Consider the following 8,381-nt stretch of genomic DNA (forward strand, 5'->3'; position numbering starts at 1 on the left):
GTAGCCATGGTGATCAGAGCTGGATGCTGAACATTACCAGTCTTCGCGCTCGTTTTCTACCTCGCATCACGGGCTCATAATATCCGGTGGTCGCTGTGCTGCATACTGGATGACCTCACAGCAGGCAGCGTTTCCTGGCTACGGGCGCGGGCGACGGAGGAATTGGTCGCGATGCATCATGTTGCACGTCTTGGCCTGCACCGTTTGACATAGCGCACCAGCTCAAGGGAGTGATCGACAGCTGTACGAGATGCGCGCACAGGGATGGGGTGTTTGTATTCTGGGGTTGGGGTGAGGAGAAGGTGGAGGTTTGCCGGCGGACGCGTGACGAGCCATGGCCGCGAGCCGGAAGGCGCCAGTCGGAAGCCTTACCCCGCCAGACTTCGCGCGTCCAGCCTCGCCCAAGCACCAGCTCGGCGTCATGTCCGGAGAGATTACTGCCTCACCCCCAACGCGACTCGGCGATGCGGAACTGGGTAAGGATGCTGAAGAATCCAGGTGCGACGAAGCGCCTGCACCAAGCCCGCTCGAATACACATCCTTCACGCAGTCGCAGCGGCGGCGACTACGGCCGCTTCTTGGGTTGGCAGCTATCACGTCACCCTTGACCGCGACCATCTACTTCCCCCTTCTTCCCCTGCTGCGCACACAGTTCAGTACTACAGCGCAGGCTATCAATCTTACAATAACCCTCTACATCATCTTCCAAGCCATTTCACCCGTCATATTCGGACCGTTATCTGATGTACATGGCCGGCGACCCTACTTCGTGGCCACTCTGGCCCTGTACGTCATCGGTAACTTGGGACTAGCTCTCAACAAGCGCAACTATGCTGTCCTTTTAGTTCTGCGTGCGATGCAGAGTCTTGGAGCAAGCGCAGCGTATGCAATCAGCTTCGGTGTCGTTGCAGACGTCTGTGTACCTAGCGAACGAGGACAGATGCTAGGCCCCATCTCTATGGCCATGAATCTGGGCACTTGTGTAGGTCCAGTCGTAGGAGGTTTGGTGGCATACATAAGCGGAGACATCAATTGGGTATTCTGGGCCCTATTTATTGTCGGCGGAGTCTTGCTCGGAGGCGTGGGCGCGCTACTCCCCGAGACGGCTCGCAACATGGTCGGCAATGGCAGTGACAAGTCTGGATACAAGTGGTGGCAGTACAGCTGGGTAGGGCTTTTACGAGAACGGATGAAGGTAAAAGCAGCAAAGAGACTGAATGAAGGAGGTTCGACTCTAGTGTCATCAGCGGCAGCTCCATGCCAGACGACTAAGCGGAAGTACGGACTGTCTAACTTGCTCGCCTGCTTTCGCATCATCTTCTATAGGGACACCTTCCTCACCTTATGGGTTCACGGATCGTTTTACACAGTGGACTACTCCTTTGTCGCAGCGGGCCCGGACATCTACAAAGATATATACAATTGGAATGAGCTTTACATTGGCTTGTCGTATCTGCCGCGTGGTATTGGCACCATCGCCGGAGCCTACTTCACTGGAAAGATGATGGATTACAACTACCGTGCCATTGCTCGCAGCATCGGCTGGACCATCGATAAGGTATCTGGTGATGACCTTCTGAAGTTTCCAATCGAGCATGCACGGACAAGATACAGCTACGCCATGCTAATGGTATCGACAGCGACTATGATCGGCTATGGATGGAGCGTACAGTATCACGCACATCCAGCTATTCCATTGATCCTACAGCTCATGCAAGGCTTCTGGGGTTGCTACGGCTACACGACATTCAGCACCTTGCTGGTGGATTCTTTCCCTCAAAGCCCCAGTACTGCCGCAGCTGCCACGAGCATTACACGCTGCGCCATGGCCGCGACGGGAGTTGCAGTCTTACAACCATTGCTGAACGCAGCTGGTAGAGGATGGTACTTTACGGCTCTAGGTCTGTGGAGTGGCATACTGTCGGCACTGTGCGTCGCCCTGCTACAATGGAAGGGCATGCATTGGAGACAAGTACGGAACGGTTGCGTAACTCAGCACGGCTCCCTGATCTCTGGACCGATTGCATCGATGGAGACCAAGGCTGGAAACTGAGGCATCACTGATAAGCTTCCGGATGATTTTGTATGAGAGCAGATTATAATACTATTTCTCTGTGCTAGCATTCAAACCACTCACCAAGCAGCTCGCCCTACACAGTATGATCCCGCTCAGATGACAGAGAAGCCATCTCAGCCTCTAGTAGTGTCGCAGGTCTCTCGCCTTCTGGGAAAGGCGCGTATCTGTCAATGAGAAAGAGCATATCATTGTAAGCGCTTTTCGGGTGTTAGCTATGCCTTATCACTTCCTGCTCGACTTACACTTGGCGAATCGCTTTACCCTGGGCAACGTGGTTGACCGAGTAGATGACATTCCAGTAGATACTGTAGAGTCGATTCCGATCGTCCCACTCCTCCTTCGGTTCGCTAGGCTCTTGGTACTCCAAATAGGTTTTTAAGTATACCTTGTTGCTGATCTTGTTGTAGTAAGGTCTCCAATCCGCCACTTCTAGCTCGCTATGTGCATAGAATGCAGCAGAGTCGAAAAGAAGCACATCAACGCCGTCAAGGGCTGTACCGATGTTGCCTTCCCAGAGATCACCATGAATCAAGCTCGGCTTGATCTTACGACCTTCCGTAGTAAGGGCTCCAAGCAGTCTCGGAATCACAAACTGAATGAGCCGCTTCTCGGCCTTTTCGAGCTCATTCCAAGCTCCGTTCAACTCGAAGTCGACATCGATGACGTGTTGCAGGAGTTTGATGAAGAAGACCGTCCAATCCCTCTCCCATGCTACACACTGCGTCGCGCGACCCTGGCATGTCGTTACATGGAATCCGTATTGACCAGTAGATGAGGTGCTTTCGCGGTGCAGACGAGCCAGCTTCTCACACAGCTGATCAGAATCGGGCATTTGGTTGCTCATGTCGATGTACTGTGAAAGGAAGAAGTACGCCTCTGGTTCGTCATCTCGGTATCGTCCCCAGGAGTGCGGCTTAGGCACGAGCGACGGCGCCCACTTGTACAGCTCAGACATCGCGTTGAACTCGCCTTCTATTAAGGTGCAACCATGAGCCGCTGAAGCCGACTTCAGGAAGTAGCGTTGCTCGGTACCGTTGGGCAATAGAAGATGTAGCCGGGCGGTCACAGTCCAGGTTGATACTCCAAAGCGGTGCGCAGAGATGACCTTTGTACCCTTTGGGAATTTACTGAGCACGTTGTCGTCGACTTTGAAGTCTCCGTCGTAGACTAGGCTGTCCACGCGAGACTTGTCCATGGACACTTGGAGTGGAGTGGCTGTCTCCATCATAGTTTGGTATTCAGGCTGCCCTGCGATGTCGAGTGTGGATCGCGATATGACATAGGTTTTCGGGAGGACGGTGTTGCAACAATAGCGAGATTCCGCAGGCTTCTGCGTCACGAAAGCTACGCCACCAAATCATGTGACTGTATGCACTCAAGAGGCACGTACCGCACGCGCCGTTTGTCGAGCATGAGCGGCGCAGTAGACAATCTGTGCCTAGTCGCGGACTTTGTTTAGGTAGAAACGTTTTTACCTAAGTAAAAATTACTTTTTACCTAGGTATAAACTCTTCTACTTAGGTATAAACTCTTTTCTTTAGGTACAAACTCTCATTTCTAGGTATAAACCTATCTTCTAATATCTAAATATTTTTACCTAAGAAGATACTATAACATTAGTGTATGTATATACTTCTTAGGTATAAACCTTTGTACCTAAGTATAAAATCTAAGACTTTTTACCTAGGTAAAAAGTACTTTATGCTTAGGTAAAAAGTACTTTGTGCCTAGGAAACAACTATATACTTATTACCTAGGGAATGACTTAAGCCCAAGGTGACGTCTTCTCCGGCTAAGCATTTACTGCATGAACCGAATCGGTGACAGATCTCAAGCAAGAAATCTTCGATCGCTGTTAATCAGAATCAGAAACATCATACACAGAAGAAAGCGGCAATGCGCAGGGCTGCAACGATGTTTAACATTCATCTAACGCAATAGCGGTATCAATCTCATCATCTATGAAGATGCTGGCGGCTGAGGCCACTTGTCCAGCACTGTTTCCTCACCCGTGATCGTGAGCTTCAGTTCCGCCTGCGTAGGCTCGTCAAGAAGCATTGTGTACTCTCCCGGGTACACAACCGTGTTGCCCGTTTGGTCGACCCGCGCCAGCGTTCCAAGCGTGAGAGAGAGTGATGCCATCTTTGTCTGACCACCAGCAATGTCCCGCAATCGCGCGTATGAGACCAATGTCTTGAGCGGGTATGGCTTTGGTCCAGCTTCACCCTTGATGAAAGCTAGAGCGACGAAATCGGAAGTCGTGTTACCCTTATTGGTCACGCCAATCTCCAGTGGCGCTACGTCGCACAAATCAGGATACATCTGCGAACAATCGCTCATGATATCCTGGATGTCGTAGGTGAGTCCTTCGCTGCTGCTGAAGTTCGCAGCAAAGGTGGTGTAGTGCAAGCCAAACCCGAAGGGCTGTACCGATTGGTTGTACCAGCGGTAGGTGCGACCTGGACTGATGGCACCAGGACGAAGGTTCATGTTCAGCATCGAGAGATTGGTGTAGCTTGCGGGGTATTGCGTGATTGGCAAACGACCGGCGACTGCATGCGCGCCAGTGATGACGTTCATGACGGCCAGTCCACCATCTTGACCGGGCCAGTTAGCCCAGATGACGGAGTTGACGCCTTCCATCGACAGCAGGGGAGAGTTGTCGACCATGTCGCCCAACACAACGACCACAAGCGGCTTTCCAAGTTGAGCGAGCTTAGTGATGAGTTCGACTTGCGCGCTAGGCCAGCTGATGTCGGTACGGTCGAAACCTTCTGCCGCTGCTGAAGTGTCTAGACCACCAAAGTAGATGATGTAGTCAGATCCTTCTGCCGCATTGAGCGCGTTCGTTGTCCAGTTATCGCGGGCACTGGAGTTCTGCAAAACAGGGCCAGTGGCAATAGACATGTTCAATCCGAGCTGTTCACCAGCCCACACGGGGGTGCGCAGGTAGGGAGCAGGGCCGCTGTAGATACCGGACAATTTCGACGAGTCGTTGGCCCAGAACCCGATCATAGCGACATTAGATCCATTGGAGAGAGCTAGAGGGAGCGTGTGGTCATTCTTCAGCATGACAAGACCTTCCGATGCGACTTGGAGAGAAAGCTGCTGTGCCTCTGGTGTATTCACATCAGCGATACCGAGGTCTGCGTATATAGCTCCAGCACCGTCAAAGTAGCCAGCACGAACGAGACCCTCGTACTGCCGCGTGAGCGCCCTGTCAATAACAGTGACGTTCAAGAGTCCTTGACTCCAAGCTCCAGGGATATCGGAAGATCCTTCGTACTCGCAGCTGTTGTCCATGCCGGCGATGAAGGCGACTGCTGTACCTTCGGCGAGCGTATCTGTGTAGTTGTGGTTCTCGGAAATGTCAGCGACAGCCTCACAATCACTGGTGATGTAGTTGTTGCTTTCTGTCCAGTTCCAGTGGTCGCGCAAGATGGTTTGTAGAACGTACGTGTCGGCGCATGTAGGGACGCCGTTGACAGCGTTATACGAGCACATGAACGAACCAACTTTGGAGTCTCGCGCGCATTGCTGGAAAGGCGGCATGTAGTACTCGGCCAGATCCTGCATAGTGATCTTGGCGTCAAAGTTGTGGCGATCGACGCCGCCCCAAGCCTCCATGTCGTAGCCAACATAGTGTTTGCATGTCGCGATGATCTTCCTCTGAGCTTGGTCGCCCTCTAGTCCAGCGAGCAGACTCTTTGTGTAGCCCTTGATGCGCAGAATGTCTTCGCCTGGCGTCTCTGAGCCCCGACCCCAGCGAGGATCGCGGAATGGGTTGATGTCTGGAGTCCAGTAATCCACAGGGGCCACACCTCCATTGCCAAAGGCACGCGCTTCATTTCCGATGATGTTGGCGATCTTGAAGATAAGATCGTCGTCAAATGCAGCCGACATGAGCAATGGCATGGGGAAAGAGGTGGCGTTCGTGAACGGTTCGGTGAAGTTGATTCCTGGGGCTCCTGCTACACCGTGCAATGCCTCACCCCACCAGTTGTAGGCAGGAAGGCCCAGTCGCGCTACACCCCTCGATTTACTGCGAAAATTAGTTTACTGGAATGAGAAAATCGCCATGAACGCCTACCTCATCAAGTTGTCGAGCTTCTCTTCGTTTTCCATAGCCGCAACGAGGGCCATTGCCCGTTCCGTGGGCGCGGCATCGACATCGCAGATCTTGTTGTCTTTCAATGGACCATTGACACAATCGGGACCGATAGCGTAGGTGGTCGACAACAAACCGGCGCCAAGAAGGAGAAGAGATGAGGCGGAATGCATCATGGCTACACAGGTACGATGTGTACACTGCCGCTGCTAGACTGCCCTTAACTGTCACGTTGAGGCACCCGACTCTTTATGACTTTCACGACTCGAGATGCCCAAGACCACCATGCAGACAAGGATGCGAATTGAGCCGGACAGGTACCCAAAGACGCGCTATTTTACTCTCCCGTGAAGCCATAGTGAGGGTTGACCGTGCTACCCCGCGTGCCCGCGTATACGAGCCCCGGATCTGCATGATGCTGTCTCTCGATCGACCCGCGATAATAAACGACATTCAGCCACCGGGCTCAACGGAACATAACGCGCATGTCATATCACATCACTTCGCATGGATTTGCAACGGCGGTAGTGCCTCGGTAAACTTTAAGCGACTGGTCATTTCGCGTTGTGTGAAAAACGAGACGCGTAGCTAGCTAGCAAGATGGCTCCTTCCCGCGTTCCACAAAGAACGGCTGTAAGCCATTTAACCATTGCTTTAACTAGCGTGGCTATTCTTGGACTTGTCCGGGAAAACCTTGGTGCTCAGATCGAAGACGGGCAGCGGGCAAGGGATTCCCACGGCTTCGCAAGCGGTAAGAATGGCGAGGTACCAGCCAGAGATCAAGCCTAGAAACCCGAATCCTCCTGCGCATCGCAACAACGTGTTGATGTGTTCAAGATCGGCTTCAGTCGTGGCGGAGGCGATGGAGAAGTCGGCGGCAGCGATGAAGCCGAAAAGCATGACGAGCCCGAAGAACGTAAACGTGAAGAAGAGATTGACGCGAAGGGTACCGATCAAGAAGACGAAGCTGGCGAGGACCCTGCACACTCATCAGAGACTGCTTTTCAACATACAAGAGCCGGTGTTACTCACATAGACACATTATGGAAGCCTTGAGACGCATTGTAGGCTGCGCCTTCCGCGCCTCCGAGCTCACCGAAGGCGGAGGTCGTCTGGTGTATGGGGTCTTGCTGGTACGCCAAACTGCCCCAATGGCTACCATAGATGATGAAAACCGCGAAGGGGAACGCTGCAACAAGTCAGTACCAATAGAAGGGCGCCTATGAACACAGGTGAACCGTACTGTTACCTAGGATAAACTCGGCGATGCCAGCGAGATTCATGGCTAATGCTCCAAAAAAGTAGTAGTCGGCGCTGATGCCGACCAAGCTCTGCGGCGCGACGGCTCCTTGGAACCCGCACAAAATGAGGATAGTTGAGGTGTACGGAACCAAGAATCCGATGAGCCCAAGCAGCGTTGGATTGGCGAACCGCTTTGCGAGATCTCCACGACGGGGTGCGGATGGCTGGAAGAAGAGACGCTCGTACTGCTCGGGCGAGAGAGCGACAGTGACCTGGCGACTCAACGGCGCACCATTGCTTGCGATGTTCACGCCGTTGTGCTCAGTCATCTCGTGATCTATCTTTGCTGTCTCTGACATGATAGGAGGTGGCTCTTTGTGTAGATGTCGTTAAGTTGCGAACGCAGGACCAGATGGCAGCTGGCGGTGAGAGCAGATTGGAGATGATATCTTCCTGGGTCGCGGCATGATAGGTATATCGCAACACAGAGATGGCTCTGATTGACAGGAGACGGCACACGGCTCAGAACTCACACCCTGTCGTCGTCATGTCTCAAACAAACCGAGGCATGTCGCCCGTCTCAGGCAGTGTATCCCCAGGTTTCTCCGCATATGTCTCCACATCTGCTGCAACGGCTGAGCAGAACACGGGTCGCAGTGCTATCTCCGTCGCAATCCGAAAGCCTGGGTCGCGCTGGTTGGTGGGCGGTAGGCAGAGCGGCAGACCAAGCCTTGTCAAGTGGTGCGAAGCATTACGTTCCGCGGACTCGGCAACGGGGCGCTAGGCAGAGAAGAGGTAACGGACCGCTCATGACATCACGCTCAACGCCGTGTCACCGAGGTAGTCATAGACCGCGTCGTAGCATGCAGCTTACACCTTTTCTAGGTAGACTATTACGCTAGTTTTTGCATCTATATCTTTATATTTATTAAGTAGAAATATAAATTTTAAGTA

At 52.8% G+C, this 8,381-nt stretch overlaps 4 protein-coding genes across 4 annotated transcripts; 1 reads left to right on the plus strand and 3 right to left on the minus strand.

Moving 5' to 3' along the window:
- Nucleotides 1-334: 334 nt before the first annotated feature.
- J4E83_010862 (uncharacterized protein) lies at nt 335-2,053 on the plus strand (the record flags this gene model as incomplete). The annotated part of the gene is made up of 1 exon (XM_049337740.1): nt 335-2,053. One exon carries the CDS (start codon nt 335-337, stop codon nt 2,051-2,053), a length of 1,719 nt encoding a protein of 572 aa, XP_049183181.1.
- Nucleotides 2,054-2,315: 262 nt separating this feature from the next.
- J4E83_010863 (uncharacterized protein) lies at nt 2,316-3,305 on the minus strand (the record flags this gene model as incomplete). Its single annotated transcript, XM_049337741.1, has 1 exon — nt 2,316-3,305. The coding sequence occupies one exon, from the start codon at nt 3,303-3,305 to the stop codon at nt 2,316-2,318; it is 990 nt and encodes a 329-aa protein (XP_049183182.1).
- Nucleotides 3,306-4,036: 731 nt separating this feature from the next.
- J4E83_010864 (uncharacterized protein) lies at nt 4,037-6,361 on the minus strand (the record flags this gene model as incomplete). The annotated part of the gene is made up of 2 exons (XM_049337742.1): nt 4,037-6,119; nt 6,168-6,361. The coding sequence occupies 2 exons, from the start codon at nt 6,359-6,361 to the stop codon at nt 4,037-4,039; spliced, it is 2,277 nt and encodes a 758-aa protein (XP_049183183.1).
- A 478-nt stretch (nt 6,362-6,839) lies between these two features.
- J4E83_010865 (uncharacterized protein) lies at nt 6,840-7,786 on the minus strand (the record flags this gene model as incomplete). Its single annotated transcript, XM_049337743.1, has 3 exons — nt 6,840-7,164; nt 7,218-7,374; nt 7,429-7,786. The coding sequence occupies 3 exons, from the start codon at nt 7,784-7,786 to the stop codon at nt 6,840-6,842; spliced, it is 840 nt and encodes a 279-aa protein (XP_049183184.1).
- Nucleotides 7,787-8,381: the final 595 nt, after the last annotated feature.

This window comes from Alternaria metachromatica (assembly GCF_023757995.1).
Source record: "Alternaria metachromatica strain BMP 0045 chromosome Unknown scaffold_53, whole genome shotgun sequence".
Taxonomy (NCBI): Eukaryota; Fungi; Ascomycota; class Dothideomycetes; order Pleosporales; family Pleosporaceae; genus Alternaria; species Alternaria metachromatica.